Source organism: Euprymna scolopes, chromosome 28 (genome assembly GCF_053919585.1).
Source record: "Euprymna scolopes isolate OS-2025 chromosome 28, ASM5391958v1, whole genome shotgun sequence".
NCBI classification, from domain to species: Eukaryota; Metazoa; Mollusca; class Cephalopoda; order Sepiida; family Sepiolidae; genus Euprymna; species Euprymna scolopes.
In genome coordinates, this window is record NC_136509.1 from 53,448,656 (window position 1) to 53,466,808 (window position 18,153).

An 18,153-nucleotide genomic window follows, 5' to 3' on the forward strand; every position below is an offset into this window, starting at 1 on the left:
ACTAAAAAGCTTTCCAGTTGTTATAAATGATAGAAGTACTTTTTCTGGAGGAGATAAACTTCTCATAGCTTTTCTGAATATCACTAAGCAAACAAAAACAAAAATAATAATGATTATGATATTTTCGATAAAATTGAGTTATTTATGTTTATGCAGTTTAAAAACCTGGTTATAGATAGAAACAGATTTCCAATATAACCTAACATGTAGAATGGATGTTAAATGAAATATATGATGATGATGATGATATTAGTTTACAAAGAGTAATCTCCTAGCATGTATTCTTTACTTATATATTTTATCTATATAAATCATTACATCAAGTCTGCTTCCCTACAGACTACAACATGTTTATCTTTAAATCTGAAGCTTGTACAACTTTTTGCTTAAGCAATAACATTTTGAATTGTCTTTAAATGACAATCTAAGCCAGAAATGTTTTTCTTTCCAAAAAGTTAAGTTTTAAAAGTACTATAGAATTTTCAAAAGTGTCATAATATCACAAAAAAGTTAGTCATTCTAATCATTCATTAACTGTTAAAAAAGAAAAGACCTTTGTGGTCATTTAAAATTTGCAAAAAACTTTGGAAATATTCAAACAGAAATAAACCAAATAGAAAGTCATTTAAACTTGTTTCAAAATTCTTAGCAAATCCTCATGTATTAAAAGATTAAAATTGTTGAAAATTTTTTACATTCAATAATTTTATTAAGATTTAGAAACAATTACTTTAATAAAATTAGTTCTAATTTTTTAACAATTTTGTTCAATTATAAATTTGTTTAGTATGAACAGTATAGTTTTAAAAATGCAAAACAAAAATCAAGGTAAAAATACTCCTGAGCAACACCGGTTAGACAGAGCTTACATTAGATTATACATATATTAACTAAATTCAATAATGAATATATAAATGGTGTAAAAAAGGAACACAAATTATGCTAAATAATTAGAATGAAGAAACTTACTTTCCAGGTAATATTTATTGCCTTGTATTGAGGGTAGTGTTTACTAATATAAATGTATATGTCATTCAAGGTCATTTGTTTATTTGGGGTTGACGATATTGCTTCAAAAATAAGTTTATCATAGGAAGGTGAAGGTTTGGATGTATCCTTGGATTTTTTACTGGAGATTTGTTGGCCAGTATTGTCACCTTCAACAGATGCAGCATCAACAGGTTTTGCAAGACCAACATGCAAAGCATCAACTGATTCTTTAATTTCAGGCACCACACACTGTTTTGAATCTGGGCTTTTGGAAGTAGAATTTGCAGCACTGCATTAAGAAAAAAAGAAAAAGAAAAAGTGTACATTCATCTAAAATGTCCAAAAAAATTAAAAAAAAAAATTTGTTTCAAGAAAATGTAAATAAGCAGTGAGAAACTCTTAGAACCTTGACGCATTTAAATAACAGGATATAAATAAAGAAAAAAGAGTAAGCTAGAAATATGGTTCCTTACCCAATTAAACATCCATTATTAAGACTTGTTGAACATGGTACATCTTTTTGGCAGCTTCTATTCAATGTATTAGGCTTACTTTTGTAGACTGATGCAATCTTCCAAAGACAGTGGTTGGAATTTTTTTTTTGGAAATTATGAACCTTTAAAAATTGGCGACTTGAATAAAGTTTACGTTTGACTAATTTCTGAAAAAATGATCAGAGAAGTAAAAATTTAATATAAAACAAACTTTAATCAATGGTAGCAGATATTTTCATTAATATTGCAGTTTTTTTATCATACAAAAAATGGCCTTTAAGGAAAAAAATAGGAGAATTTTGAAAACTTAGCCTTTGATTTGTCATGTTATGGCATATGAACTTTTTTCGGATTATTTAATGTCAAAGTGATATCTATTGGAAATGATTGTTATTGAGAATTAACAATGTCTGCCGTATTTTCACAGAGACTAGACCATGTCTTGTAACAACAAAATTGTTATAAGTACAATCTAACAATTTATTAGAGAAGATGAATAAATTTTTACATGTTCAGAACTGCAGTTGACACTTAAAAGCAGTCATACACTTTTATTATTACAATTCATATTCCAAGTAAGATTAAAATATGAATTAATAGCGTTATTATTGCTACTAAAAACTTTCCAAGTGGTAACAAAAGTACTTTTTCTTGAAAAGATAAACTCCTCTTACTTCCTCTGAATATCACTAAGTAAAAATAAAATAATGATCAGGATTAAGTCTGTTTTGGATAAAAATGATTAAAATATATTTTTTGTAAGAAAATGGATCCATGTCGGTCAGTTATTTATGTTCAAACAATAAAATATTGATCTTGTATGAGAAAATATATTTAGTGTTTACAGATGCACAAAGAGATTGGCTTTACTATTGGATAGTTCTTTTATTTTTGGTGATTAAAAAAGTTAACACAGTTTACATAAGTTAGTTAAAAAAACAACAAAAATAAACAAAAGAGTACTCAACCATAGGTTTTATAAGAGCCAATATAATGTATTTTATTTCAAAACTATAAGTTACAGGACAGGTGAAGGGCCCATTAGCCTTGGTGGGCAATCATCTAGAAATGGTGTCTAAATAAAAATTCTGATCTCCATCATCTCACTGACTTAGCATCAGTAAGTGTATCTAGTCTATTAAAATCTTGCCTCAAAAGGAAATGACTTCAAAAGAAAATTAATAACATTTCAGGCTATATAGTTTAAAGGCCTGGTTAGGGTTAGAGTTATACTGGAAATCAACATGTTTGTTTTTAAATCCCATGCTAACAAATACTTGCCAAAATATTTGCTTAACTAATAACATTTTGATTTTTAACTTTAAATGATAATATAAGCCAAAATTTTTTTTTTTATCTGACAGATGTAAGGTTTTAAAAATACTATAGAATTTTCAAAAGTGTCATAATATCACAAACAGGTCAGTCATTTTAATCTTTTTTTGGTAGTTGACAAAAAAAAAAATGAAACAAACTCTGTGATCATTTGCAATTTGAAAAGATTTTGAAAATGTTTAAACAACCAAATAGAAAGTCGTTTAAACCTGTTTAAAAATTTTTTTTGCAAATCCTCATGTATTAAAAGATTAAAATTGTTGGAAATTTTTTACATTCAATAATTTTATCAAGATTTAGAAACAATTATTTTAATAAAATTAGTTCTAATTTTTTAACAATTTTGTTCAATTATAAATTTGTTTACAATGAACAGTATAGTTTTAAAAATGCAAAACAAAAATCAAGGTAAAAATACTCCTGAGCAACACCGGTTAGACAGAGCTTACATTAGATTATACATATATTAACTAAATTCAATAATGAATATATAAATGGTGTAAAAAAGGAACACAAATTATGCTAAATAATTAGAATGAAGAAACTTACTTTCCAGGTAATATTTATTGCCTTGTATTGAGGGTAGTGTTTACTAATATAAATGTATATGTCATTCAAGGTCATTTGTTTATTTGGGGTTGACGATATTGCTTCAAAAATAAGTTTATCATAGGAAGGTGAAGGTTTGGATTTATTCTTGGATTTTTTACTGGAGATTTGTTGGCCAGTATTGTCACCTTCAACAGATGCAGCATCAACACGTTTTCCAAGATCAACATGCAAAGCATCAACTGATTCTTTAACTTCAGGCACCACACACTGTTTTGAATCTGGGCTTTTGGAAGTAGAATTTGTAGCACTGCATTAAGAAAAAAGAAAAAGTGTACATTCATTTAAAATGTCCAAAAATAATTGAAAAAAAAAAATCTTTAAATATAATTTTATATTTGCATAAATAGTTTCTGAGGTCAGCAGAGTTAGTTCCAAAAGTTATCTGCAGGATAAATAATCGCAAGGCTGCTGGCTTGCCTGAAATTTGTTATTGAGATGCTCAAAGTTGCTGGCAAAGAAATAATTCAGTTGGTGAGACAGCTGAGACAGATGGTGAGATCTTAAACTTCTATGCCAAGGTATATCCTACACAACAGCAACTACCATGACTTTAAGCTTACTGACCAGGCAATGAAACTGAACATATTGTGGACATTCACATATGTGGGATGGTGAGCATCAATGAGATACCATTTGGTTTTGCACACTAATTGAAGTACATTGCACCTAGAAAACCATTCTACTTTGCATCTGTTTATTTGACCATTTACCTAGTGCTTAGGTAGGCAATGAAGAGCTTTTGTGTGAAAGAGGTTGTTGTCTGTTCGTCAAGGGCATGAGTGTAAATGCTCATAGTCATGTTCATGTTAATGGCCACTACAGTGAGGAGTTTCGAGTAAGTATTGGAGTCCATTAAGGCTCTAATCAGCCAACTTCTCTTCAATATAAGAGCAAAGAGAGGAGTGAACATGAAGAAGACAAAAATTCTTACTTCCGTGTTGGTCTCAACCTCTTGCAGAATGCTGGCATGTTTCCTTGTGCTGTTTGTCACAAAGATGTAATTGTAAACTTCATTTAATATTTCCAGTACAAACTATCGACCTACAAGAAGAGTAGTTGTTTTGCTGGGAAGCTGGTTGTTGGCCCAAATTATATTTGTCAAAGATGTTGGGGTGTTGCCTGTTTAATAGATGGTCAAATGGTGGCACTTCTGGATGTGGATGCCTCTCCAGTTGATGTTGAAACTATCTTCTGCGACATGTTAGATGACATGTTAAATGCTGGTGGTGGTTGCAGATGTGCTATCACTGTTATATTGCTTGGGAAAGATGCAGGAAGGTGCGGTTAACCCTTCCATCTAGACACATTTCCTTCAGGACTGTGGGTAAGATATTTTTGACCTGTGTTCATTCCATCATCTTGCATGGTAGTGAGACATGTGCCCCAAATGCTTCTGACTTCAGTGTAATGACCATGCCATGGTCTAATGGATGTGTAGCAGTAAACTAAAAGAGAATCCCTTAACCAAGTTTTATCAGAAGCTTGGTATTCGTGCATGGAAAACAGGTGCAAAACATGAATCCAGGACACTCACAGCATCTTAAATATCAAAACTGGAGGCTGAGGAGGATTCAATATATTCTTAAATTTTTATAAGTATAATTTCAAAACTATATCATCATAAAGAATTTTTCTGACGCTTCCTTGAAATATATTCTTCCTTTTCACTGTTCTTGTTTGAAAACTGATTTCATATGAATTTATGTTCTTTACCGCCTAGGATTTTTGGAATTAACTTAAACGATCTGCTGTCTGTGTATATGTGTAGGTAGCACACTTTCTTCCAACTCACCTCCCCATTCCCGCCACGGCCCTTTTTATGCACTTGGTTAGTCTAATTTGCATAGAAACTTCTCTCCAGTCACTTCCCCTTTATTCAGACATGGTATCCATGTAGTGCATTAGTAAGTGCAGTGACGTTGTGCCAGTAAATGACCTTCAATATTGAACAATTCTTTTTGTCCACGATAGCCTTAATGATCCTATGAGTTCGTTCTACAATTCTGTTTCCATTCGATAAGTATGCACATTGAAACTGCAAATGCTCATCTGAATTCTTTGCAAATTCTCTAAAGTATTTACTAGTGAATGCAATTGTTAAGCAACCGAACCCTACGAAACATGCACATATAAGTAAGTCACGATTTTCCCTACAACTGTTGACTCCTGTAGGTTGCATTTTGTTCATAAAGTTGCTCTTATAGCAGTTATAAACATTAAGATTTATTTCCTCTTATGGAGGGCAGCCTACAAGGTGGTTTAGTCACAAGATGACCAATCAACTTCCAGAGCAAACTGTTTTTAATTGGAATTTTGAAGGACTACTTTCAGCCCGTTTGAGAATTGCAAGCAACAGTCAGAAAGCTCCCATGCACCAACAAAGAAAGGCATCATCTCCCCTCCCCCTGTCACCAATGCTTTGAAAATATATTATTCCCAAAAGACTTTCAGTGGCCAACAAACAAACAGTGAGAGATTCCCTTTTCTCTTCCCTGCAACCTCTTTCCCACAAGAGACGTTGCAAGCCCGTCTCTACTTTATTGTTATTTTCATGGCACATGCTCATCTGAGCTCCAATCTATGGTGCCCCCCTCCCCCCCACCGGCATGACTTTCACAAAAACACTTGTCTAGCTGAAACCACTATCAATGATTTCCTCCACTCTTTATCTGCGCCTACATCGAAACGAACAAAGCTTCTTTCTTTGAACTGCACACCTGTAGAACTCTGCTTAGTTTGGTTGTTTTTGACTTTGTAGGACATTATTAAGTTTTGCAAAGAGAAAGGAAAAAACAAAAACAATAACATCAATGCTTGGTACATTTTAGGTCAGAAAACGAGTATCTTCAGACAGCCTGATCTGGTAGGACCAGAACAAATCCTAAAATAACTTTTTCTTAGCAAGTACTTATAGTGAGCTGTTTATACCTACCAATTCGCTTTGTCTAGATCAAACAAACAGACACAGAACAAGCTGTGTGCAGTTGCACACACACGCACGAAGTGGAGCACGTGCAAACATCACATAACTTTGATACGCATGCATTTACTGTGGCCTCTGACATAGCCTTCTGTTTCCCTTCTCTTTTTCCTCTTTTTCGCTTGGCACCAAGCAGTGTACACGTAAAAATGTGCGCACACCATAAACATGCATCATCGTGTGAGGTAAGGCTTGCATATTTTTTGTATAAACATTGTTACTTTTAAGATGCTTACATGTAGAGCTAACACAATATGAACAATCCAAGACTGTTATAATTAAGCTATATATCGCTCGTGTAAAATATGAACTATAACCTCTATTTGTGCACACTTCCACAGAGGTCAACACGTACAAGCCACAATCACATGTCCTTACGTGACTACCAAATTATTGCACCAATGTATGAACTTTGTTTTGTTTTAAATAAATAATGTAATTTTATATACATACTGGTATAATGGTTTTCCTTATTACTAAGTTGTGAACATGCTTTATATGGCCTGGCAGCATACTACATCAATAGTTGACCAGGATGAATGCCATTACAAATACAAGTAGTGAGTAAAATATTAAGAAAAGGACAAAACAAATACTGAGGAGAAACTTTTATGAAAGATGGTGCTTGTCTAGAATTCCTCCTCATAAATAAAACAAAAATAAAGGAAAATCTGTGACAGAAAATAAATATTGTACACTAAAAATCATGTATATTGATCAAGTAGTTTATTTTTAAATATGAAAGTAAAATTTTATGGCTAAACTAAGAGCAACAATCTCACAACATCATCTTGAAAAGTCTGTAAGAATCAGGGAAAATACTCGAAATCATGATTTTCATGATTTTAGAAAGCCATTCTTAACATGTGGAGGGGAGCACTGGAAAAATTCAAATTCGCTCAAAAATTATTTTCTTTATAAAAACAAAACTACTTGATCAGATGATTTTTGGTGTACAATATTTTCTTTTCATTATAGTTATGTACATCATACAGATGTTTCTTTTTGTTTGTTTTTCAATGCGGGTTGGGATTCTGGACATTTTCATATTTTGAAACCAACATTTTATTGTGTGCACACAATTTGTATTCAACTATCTGGGTGTTGTGGCATTCTTTCAGTTAACTTGTTAAATTCTCTTACAATGTTTGGTCAAGATTGAAAGGCATTTTGTACTATAAGCAACAAAACTAAAAAGTGGTCAAAAAATAAGTGCATAACAAATACATATTATGAAAGGCAACTAATTCTTCTACCTACATGGATAAGTTTTTAGTATTTTAAGTTATTTTAAAGTGTTTATTTAGTTTGAAAAACAAGAAGTGCCAAATATTACATGAGAACAAAAAAATTGAATGATACAAGAAAGTCACATCTTTAGAGTCTGGATAATTGTTTAAAATTAAAAAATTCAATAAAAACTGGTAGAAACCTACCCAATGTCAAGATAACCAGCACACTTTAAATAATGTTTGAGTTGTCTCGGTTATATATCTCAGAAAAAAAGAAGACTATAGTGTAAGATGCTTGAAATGTAAACACAACCAAGATGAGGAAATCAGATCATTCATCATTCACAAACTGAAAGAGATAGATGAGAAGAAAAAATAAAGGTTACTTACATGGTTGAAAGTTTACTGCTACGAGTTTTTCTCAAAGATGATGATTCTCTTTTTTTAAATGCTTCAGCTATAAGGTTACTTTCTGAAGCAGGATCAATTTTCCAGGAACATCCTGTGCCAGGTTCTTCCTCTGAATCAGGAACTTTTACGAAATATGGATAAAAAGAAAGATTGTGTATGATAGTGTTCTGAAAAAAAAAAAAAATGTAGTCAATAAAAATGAAAAATATTGATAAACATGGGATTGGTTGATATCAAAGAAAATATTATGTGGTGGTGGTGGTGGTGGTGGTTAGGGTAAAGTTTACAAATGGATTACTGTTGTCACTCAAAGCATTCTTTTCTGCATTGACAGAGTACAAAATCAACTGTAAAATCTAATTTCTGTTCTTTAATCTCTTTCCCACAGGAGAGACGTTGCTAGTCTTACTCTATTCAATCATTATTTACTTGTAAAAGATTCACAGACAGGACTGATCTTTCTATCACAACGGAAAACAACTTTCTTTCCTTCCTCCATGTCTAGCATCAGCTGGAGTTTCCATGAACAGAGTTTCTTTGCAAGGCTTCTTACCTGTTTAATAAATTGCAATGGGGCTGCTTCCCTGCAGTTTACAACATAGTCATCTTCAAATCCAATGCCAATAAATACTTGTTAGAACACATCTCCATAAGTAATCTTAGTCTATTTTGTTAATTATTTTCAATCCTCTCATGATATTCTTCATCTGTCTACTGACAATTATTTCATCTTATTAACCCTTATCCTTGCCTTGATAACTGGTGACTTGTTAGTAAAAGAAAAAGTTCAGACTAAAATGTATGATAAATTCATATCAACTGAAACTTAGTAAACATGATAACAAGTTTTGTCTTACGATAAATCTACTCTGTAATACTTTGTGATGCATAAACACACAATTAGAATAATGTTATGGGTCACGATGTAAGTTTGAATCTGGATTGCCTGCGGGTGTGTTTGAGGTCAAAATAAAAAGAACAAAAATTATTTTGGAAAGAAATGGACAAAGTGAAAACATTTCTTGTCCATAGCACAAGTAGGTCAAAGAACATGACCAACAAAAGAATGGTACTGTTCTAGAAAGTGATGAGCAGGTCATTAGGTCGCGGCTGTTGATCTAAGAGGTGATAGTGGATGATGTGAACATAAGTTATTTAACATAGACATTGTTGATGCCCAGAAACAGAGAGCTCGACAGGAGACCTATTTTTCCATTTGTGAATGAATTTAAGTGAAAAATAAAAACACTTTGTTATAAGCTAACGGAAGAAAAAACTGTTGCTTCTTTTTTATTATTATAATACTAAGAAAAGCAACTTTACTCATACGAGAAAGAAAAAAATTAATTTATTGAATTCTCTTACATTCGATTTTTAACATTAATAGTAAAACCTGGACCCATCTTATTACAGGAAGAATTCTTTCAGCAGAGAAACTGGAAATACACAGAATTATTCATTACTCTTTACATCACAGTATTTCATATTATTCAAAGAAGATGCAAAAATTGTTGTCCAAATCTTAGCTTGATAAAAATTTATGAAGAATAATATAGGAGAAGGTTATGGGAAAATGTTACACTGCACAAGTGTCAAAATTAAATAGCCCCCCTCCCCACCCTCAAAAAAACAAAAATGTAAACACAGAATTTGTTTGGAATATGCCAAAATACATTCTCCAACTGCCCCCCCCCCCAAAAAAAAACACGCAAGTTTCTGAAATATGAACAAAAATAAAAAAAAAAAACTTCAAGAAACATGGAAACCGTGAATTTCAAAATGAGGCTTGTTTCCTAACAAAAAACATGCTGCCATCATTATTTCAAATCTGCTTGTAAAAACTTAAATTTTTAGATCAAATAAAGACCATTAAAAACTACTTAAAAACACACACAGAAAATGAAACTGGTATAAAAGTAACTTTTATTAGCTATGGTAATATTTATTCATTGTATATTTGAATTTTTTTACCCTTTTTTCTGTTTATTGCTGAATCCTCCTGCATTAGTTTTACTTTTAAATTTTGAATTGTGGATACATGAGTTACGTCCCTTTATCACAAAACTACCTAATGTTATTATATGGAAAATAGTTTTGTGATAAAGGCACATAACTCTTGTATCCACAATAATATGGTTTAATTTCAGAACAATGGATTTCAATTTTATTTTTACTATTTAAAAAATATTTTAATGGCATTTTTATTAACATTTAAAAAATAATTTAATAGTATTTCGAGTTTATTTTATTTCAACACAAATTTTTACTGGACATAAAGAATATGATTTTCAACAGTTTTTCAAAATATTTTCAAGACATTTTTCATATTTTCAAGGATTTTACAAAGTGATAATAGAAATGAAACCTTTTCAAGGCAAAAGTAAAAATTCAAGGACTTCTCAAGTGCAAACATTGTTTTCTTTATGTTTGTTTTTTAATATCAGGAATTCTAAACAAGAATTGAAAAATGGATGCAAAATAAACATTGTATGGTGAAAAGAGGATTACCTGCCATACTTTATTGTTTGTCTTGTAGTACGGATAGTTGTTCTCTATGTAAGAGTTGATTTTTCTTAATGTAAGTTGTCTATCAGCGACAGACAAGAGCGCTTGCGAAATAAGCTGAACATAGGTGTATGGCGGTTCGGAATTATCCTTGAAGCTTTCACTGGTGATTTGTTGACCATTATTATCAACATTTGCAGTGTTAACTGCTTCCCCAAGGTTAGGCACCAGGCAGCGACTTGAACCATCTTGAAAACTGTTGGGGTAAGAATTTGCAGCACTGCAAAGAGAATGAGTAAAAAAAATAAAAGAAAGGGTATTAGTAATTAAAAAAGTATCAAATAACAAAAAGTAAAATTAATGTTATAAAAAATCAATATTTTAATATACGCAGTATTGGCTACGTATCAAATATGTTGAACATAACTAATAGAACTTGGGAAAGGTATGAACCTCTTCATTCAGTTCCAAGAATTCTTCATATGTGTGTATACATCAGTTGTTTCTATTTAGGTTCTTCCCCATGAGAGAAAAGGTAGACACAAGGTAGTTGTGTGCAAAATCCAGCTCCTCCAAAAGGGGACTTCTGGTTTGGAACAAAAGTAAAAATTACCTCTGTCTAGAAGGATTTCTTCTTCACTGACTGAGGACAAAATAGATGAAGTGTAGTATCAGATTTCTCCTAGCCAAAAGGCCAAGAAGAAGAAGAAACAAAAAAAAAAAAAAAAAAAATACATTAGTTGATAATGATTGATCTCCAAGCAAAATCTATATTTAAAATGAGCAGGTTGCTGCAGATACTTTAAACCAGCTTTAAATAAAAATGTCTTTTTTCTCTATTATAATCAAGGATTTGAATTATTTTTTTTGTCATTTTATGCTGGGAACCATTTTTCTTGTCAGTTCTCTTTTTTTGTAAACACATTGTAAGCACAGTAGTTCAATCCATAAATGGACTGAACAAGGGGGTTCATACCTTTCCTAAATTCTATTAGTTATATTCAACATATTTGGTACCTCACTAACGATAGGTAAATATGCTAGTATGCTATATTTGTATAAGTAGTATACATACAGCTTTTGAAGAAAATGCTGTTAATTCAATATACTAAATTTTTTTTACATGTCTGAATTTTTGAGGTGAGGATTTATAATCCGTATTATTTGGATTGTTCGGATTACTGTTCTTGCCTTGAGTGTTATTTGTACATCCTTTATTCAAATCCATGGGAGTAACAGTCATGGCTGGGTAGAAGTCTTAAGTATTGCAATTGTAGTTTGAGTGTTGCCTGTTCTGTTCAAAATTCAATGCAAATTCATGAGTTTGACAGAAAGATTCCTGAGTTCCACAAGATACACCTGAGGAAGGCTGAAGGTTACATCAACCAAAACATAAAAAATAGCACTGACGATGAGAACAGTAGTCTAAAGAATCCAAATTATATGGAATAATTAAACATAATTAAAATGATATACTGTATTATTCAATTCACTCACAGAATTGGTATTTTATAAAATTTGCAAACCATAAAATCATTTATAAAATCAATAATATTCTCTGCAATCTAACCATACATTGGCACATATACACCTTAGTCTATGTTTTATTTATCCACCAGGCTTTAATCACGAATGTCCAAGAATCTTTGTTTTATCACTATTAGATAATATAAGGGGCAATGTGGCAATCCTCTCATCAGTAGGAGGTGTTATCCTGAACACTTTGCATTCACAAGACCATAATATTTATCTCTATAGTTATCTCAAAGACAATGTCTATCAATATAATCCCTACACTATTGCTGAACTGAAAAGGGCCATCACAGCCCAAATCAAGCCAGTGACAAGAAAGGAGTATGTCAGAGTTATTGACAACTTTTCATGTTGTATCCAGGGGTCATTGATAAAAACAAGATATTGGACATTTGTAATTAAAACTTGGTGAACAGGTCAAGCATAAACTGAACATTATTTGTACAAAATATGGTTCGATTGCAGAAAAGATTGTGAATTTTGTTAATGATCTCAAGAGTGGCATTATTTTTTTTAAAGGAGAGGGGAGCATCCTATACAATTGTTTTAATAAATACTTAGAAAATTATATGATGTAAATTTGAATGCCATAATATTAGCTTAAAAATATAAATGAACTGACCTGACATGGTATTGTCGGAAAGTATTTATACTTTCATTTTATGCGTACCTCATGATATTACTGTAAAATCCTAGAGTTTATATATAAATTAAAATAAGAATCTTTTCTTTTTTATGTCAAAAATAAATTTACATTTTACAGTTTAAATGCTTTCACATACACAAGCAAAATAAGCTTGCAATTGTAGAATTTTTTTTATTTATCGTACATAGAATTATAGAGTAGTATCTACTTAAATTGCTATCAGTTTGTTTACATGATTGTTGTTCAACTTTAATAATTTTTTTATTGTTAATAAAACTACATTACCCATCGTAAAATAAAAAAAAAACATATTTATATATTCTTTTGATCGCTGTTAAAATTTAGTAAATACACTTTCTTTTTCTAATCATAATAAAACCACATTTTTTATTATAATATATAAGCACATTTGTTGGTTAACAATTAAAAATTGTTGGATGTACATTATCCCAAATTATATATCCAGCTTCTTGACACTGAGAATGTATACATAAGTTTGAATACATCTTTTGATTAACATTTAACTTTAGTAAGTATTTATCTTTTAGAGACAGGACGTTACCAATCTTATAACCAACAAATAAAACATTCTACATTCTTTTCTTTATAACTTGAACATATTTATAGAAAGTTAAATTCAAATAAAAATACTTATATGGGATTCAAGGATGAGATAAGAAATTTATTAATGTCGAGGTAAAAAAGTCATCTGTTCCTGACAACGAGAAATAGCCAGAAATTATCTCCCCTGAACATGAAGTAACGAGGGGTGATTTCCTCTAATAGATATGTAGAAGAGACTTGGGGGCAGCCATTTTCTTTTTGTGTGGATCTTAACAATGAACTGGAGGACGCATTTTCCCACTTTATATGGCACTACAAACATTGTAAAGGATGGAAATTTGTAAACCAAGAGAGGACTTTGAATGTACTCACCACCAAACATCATGAAGCAAGAAATAACTTATTTAGCTTCAGAAAGAAAACATCCCAACATGTCACACATAAAAAAAACAGAACATCCCTTGATAGGACTGGATACCACTAACGGGGAATGAGCATCACTTTTGGACACAGAAACCTGATACAAAGATGTGCGGAGATTGGAAGATCCAGCCACAATCTGGAATGAATGGTGGGAAACATGTATATTGAAAACAAACAGGTTGTTTTTTAAACTTATGGGGCCAGAGAGGCTGAATTCTGCCACAGAGGAGTACCTTCAATGTCAGATATGACATGGCAGTGAAAGGATTACACCAAATGTCCACCAACAGAAATTTCGCTCCATAAGGCAGAATAAGGGTAAATAAACACATAACAAGTAGCACATTTCTTATCAAGTCAATTTCTTATCATGGCCAAGCCAAATTTTGTGAATTTCAGATTCAATGTCCAAACAAACAAACTTACCGGAAGCAAGTGAATGATTTAGACAACATGGTTGCTGGGCAGATCATAGTTCGACTGAGAAACACTAAACACCAAAGGAGAGTACTGGCAGAGGTTGGAGCAGAAGTTTTCACAGTTGGTCTGCCTAGAGGCAACAGTCAAGTCAATACCCCACCTTAATGATGTCACATACTCTCTTGCACTACTTGGTGTACAAAAGTTGAACTAAAAACAGGAGACCAAGGCTCCTTCGACCACATGATATACAAAATGTTGCAACGGATACAGAAAGACGTCACACCCTAGAGGAGCAATGAGTCGAAAGGATTGTTCAGCAACTCAACTTCAGCGGAGTGATGAGGCACATAGAAAAAGGATTTGTCATAAATTTGAGGGGTACAGAATGGAAGTCATAAGCAAAGTATTGAGAAGTGGGGAGTCATTTATATTCATTAACAGATAATCACAACAAGCTCGTAATCACAACAAGGCACGGCTGGCAAACATGCCTCACCTTGAGTGGGATAGGGAGTAATTTCAGGTGTGCGCTTGTTGCAATATTTTTGATTTATAATGAGGTATCATCCCTGAAAGTTGAGAGATTCTTATTATAAACACTGCCGAAGGAACTAACGAATCGAATTCACATTCTGTTATCAACTAATTAGAAATCAGAATTGCTCCATAAAAAATGAATCTTTTTAGCATTCCAGCAAATAATTTTTTCATGTCAATGCAAGAAAGATCTTTCGCTCTTTACTTGCAAAATTATAAAGTCCAGAACCTGTACAGAACAGTGACCCACTGAAAATTCTTCACATCCAGGACTTGTATAGAAATCAGAAACTCTTCTGAAATTAAACATGGCTTCTTATACAAGAGTGCCCTAGAGGTAGCCCTCTGAGTGACTATTTCAAGAATCAAAGAGAGTAATAGTGAAGAGGATTGAGAAAGGCACTTAAAAATTCAAAATGAACAGAGTGATAAGACTGGCAACAGATTACAGCAAAACAGGTGTATCGTACTTCCTATTTTAGAAACACTGCAGATGTGAAGTGGAACATGAACAGGAGTTGTGGGGATGGTTACTGGAAGCTCATTCTGGCTGGATCCCGTTTTACAAATGTGTAAGAAGAAGCTTTAGCCCTAGTCTACGGGCTAGATACCTGTTCATGCTTAGATGCCCAGATTTGCTAACAGTAGATTACCTGCAATAATAAAAATATTTTCAAACCAGACCTTGGAAAATATTAAAAATCCCCACCTGTTAAATTTCAAGAAAAAAAAAACATTGATGTATAAATTGTCCTGGAAAGCTTAATTATGATCATTGTGATTATACTCATTCACGTATATCAAAATCCATACGAATGAACCTACCATCCATAATATAACAGCATGACCTAATAACACCGCAATAATTAAATTTAACTTTAAAATCATATTTATAAACAAGAAAAAATAATTTTATGTTAAAAAAAAGGTATAGTTAAAAATTCAATTTATAATTTAATGACTAAACAATTATGATAATCTGTTTGACATCTGTTTTACATACTGGCATGTGGTATATGTCTTTTAAAAATGAAATTTTCTGGCCAGGTTTTTATTTATCTCTTTTCTCTTAAATCCATCCTTATCACCTCTTTCTATGTTTTCCTCTGCCAACTGATTTTGCTATCTCAACTTTCTAAATCTACTACCCAAGAACTTTCCTCCATTCTTTTAATGTGCCCAAACTAACAAGGTCTCCTGCTCTGTATGCATTTTCCTATACTGCCCTGATTTAATCTTCCTCTGAAGTTATTAGACCAAAGACTGTCTTAAAGACTAACATTACACATCTATTGTTTCATTTCTCTCTGTATAATGCATGCTGTCAACTGTCACTGGCCAGATTACACTCTTATATATCATCACACATGGTTAATAAACTCTTCTCTTGGTCAAAAATAGTAAAATTCTGTCGATTAATAATGACAGAGGCTCTCTGAACTTACTCCATCCACTCCTATTTCTTGCAATCACAAAAGCACCTGCTCCTCCCTGTGTTCCAATGGTATCACCAAAGTAACAAAACTTCTGTGAAATCTCAATAGCTTTGCTATCCAAATACACTTTCTCCACATTTGTCTTTATTGCTTTTTACACTTCTTGCACAAAAACTCATCTCTCAACCTACTAGTAATTCTGCTCTACTTTTTGTATAACAAATACAATTACTACAGAAAATTGAGTTACACTCGACTCTCTTTCCACAAACTGAGCAGAGGAACTTTCCTATTTCTGAAGGCTTTCTGATACTACAAAGCTTGGTAATTATTTTAATCTTGTTAACAATTATTCTATGATTTTTAATTTCCATAGTATTCCCCCATTTTTAACTCAACAAGTAAATCTTTCACTGTTTAACAAACAATGACTAAAACATCAGCATATATGATCAAAGAAATCCCTAGACAACAGTTTTAATATAAAAATGAAAAGCAATGGACTCAGTACAAAACCCTTTATCATGACAAATTATAAAACTAATATTAAAACACAAATCATTTTACGAGAAGTAATGAAATCAATATTGAAAAATATATTCTTTACCTGATAGAACATACATCATTAGGAGTTGTAGAACATAATACGACTTTTTGGCGGCTTTTTCTCAATGTTTGAACTGCAGGTTTGCTTTCTGAGACGGAAGCAATTCTCCAGAGACATCCTTTGGCAGTTCTCCTTTTGGAATTATGAACCATTACAAAATGGCGACTTGAATGAAGTCTTTGCTTGACTAATTTCTGAAAAATTGAATATAGAACAAATCTTAATCTCAGATATTCTCGTTGATATTGCAATTTTATTATGATGAAAAAAAAAGGGAGTTTTGAAAACTTAGCTTTTAGTTTATGGCATAACACCTTTCTAGGTTATTTAATATCAAAGTAATAACTATTGGAAAGTTATTCATTGTATACATTTAATTGATCATAATTTGTTATTTTTTATCCCATAGCTAAATCTCCAAGTTTTTCTAGAAATATTAGATCTGTTAGGAATTGAATTTGTCATAGTCATTATGGTATCTACTAAAACAATCATGCACTCTCTAAAAACTGAGACAGTAAAAGAAATTTAAGTATAAAACTATAAGCAAGAAATTAAGTATTTTTATATAAAAATATTGGAATTATATTTATATAATATATATATATATATATATATATATATATATATATATATATATATATATATATGGATATATATACGTATATATATATATGTATATATATATGTATATATATATGTATATATATATATATGTATATATATATATGTATATATATATATGTATATGTATATATGTATATATATATGTATATATCTATATATATAAAAATGTAATTTTGGTTTGTTAAAAGCAAATAAAACCATATTTCTACGTTACCAATTTAATTGAAATTTTCAGAAATTCTATTTTTAAAGTCAAGGAATGTTTTTATGTTATTAAAATAATTTAACATACCGAATTATAAAAATATTAAATTAAATAAAAAATATTTTTCGTAACTGCGAGATTATCGCCGTTTTTTTTCCGGTAGAAATTAGCCTTTCACTTATTGAGATAAGTATTATTTGTATTAATTTTTATGATACACATGCAGAGAGTGATCCGTGCTGAAATAATGTTATTATTTAAAAAGTCATTCTTAACATGGGAAGGGAGGATGTTTTGTACCTATTCTGTACTTTAACCTTACAATTGAATAAAAAAAAAACATATTGTAAAATGTTAATTAAACGTGGAAATATGATTTAAAAAATAGCACGGATCGCTCTTTGCATTAGCACCATTTTTATTTTTTGCAGACTATTATTCTCATCTTTATTAGTTGTTTCATGACTTTTCGGCCAACTATTCCTCTGGCCTTCATGAAAAGAAGTAAGTCCTTTTATAAATGTTCAGTAAATTTTTCCTTTTATTATTCTTAAAGAGTAAAACTTTTCTTATTCATGAAAAGAGTTAAGCCT

The 18,153-nt window shown here is 31.4% G+C and overlaps 1 protein-coding gene across 3 annotated transcripts in view; it reads right to left on the reverse strand.

Moving 5' to 3' along the window:
* The window catches only part of LOC145249628 (uncharacterized), a 62,356-nt gene that overhangs the window by 14,320 nt on the left and 29,883 nt on the right, over positions 1–18,153 (reverse strand). For 2 of the 3 annotated variants that reach the window (XM_080111372.1, XM_080111373.1), the window contains exons 5-10: positions 16,729–16,922; positions 10,563–10,839; positions 8,034–8,221; positions 3,369–3,678; positions 1,464–1,651; positions 970–1,279 (exon numbers count right to left, since the gene is read on the reverse strand). In XM_080111372.1, the coding sequence (XP_079967498.1) occupies positions 970–1,279; positions 1,464–1,651; positions 3,369–3,678; positions 8,034–8,221; positions 10,563–10,839; positions 16,729–16,922 (1,467 nt within the window). The remainder of the gene's footprint in view (positions 1–969; positions 1,280–1,463; positions 1,652–3,368; positions 3,679–8,033; positions 8,222–10,562; positions 10,840–16,728; positions 16,923–18,153) is intronic. The other variant, XM_080111374.1, reaches the window with a different exon arrangement.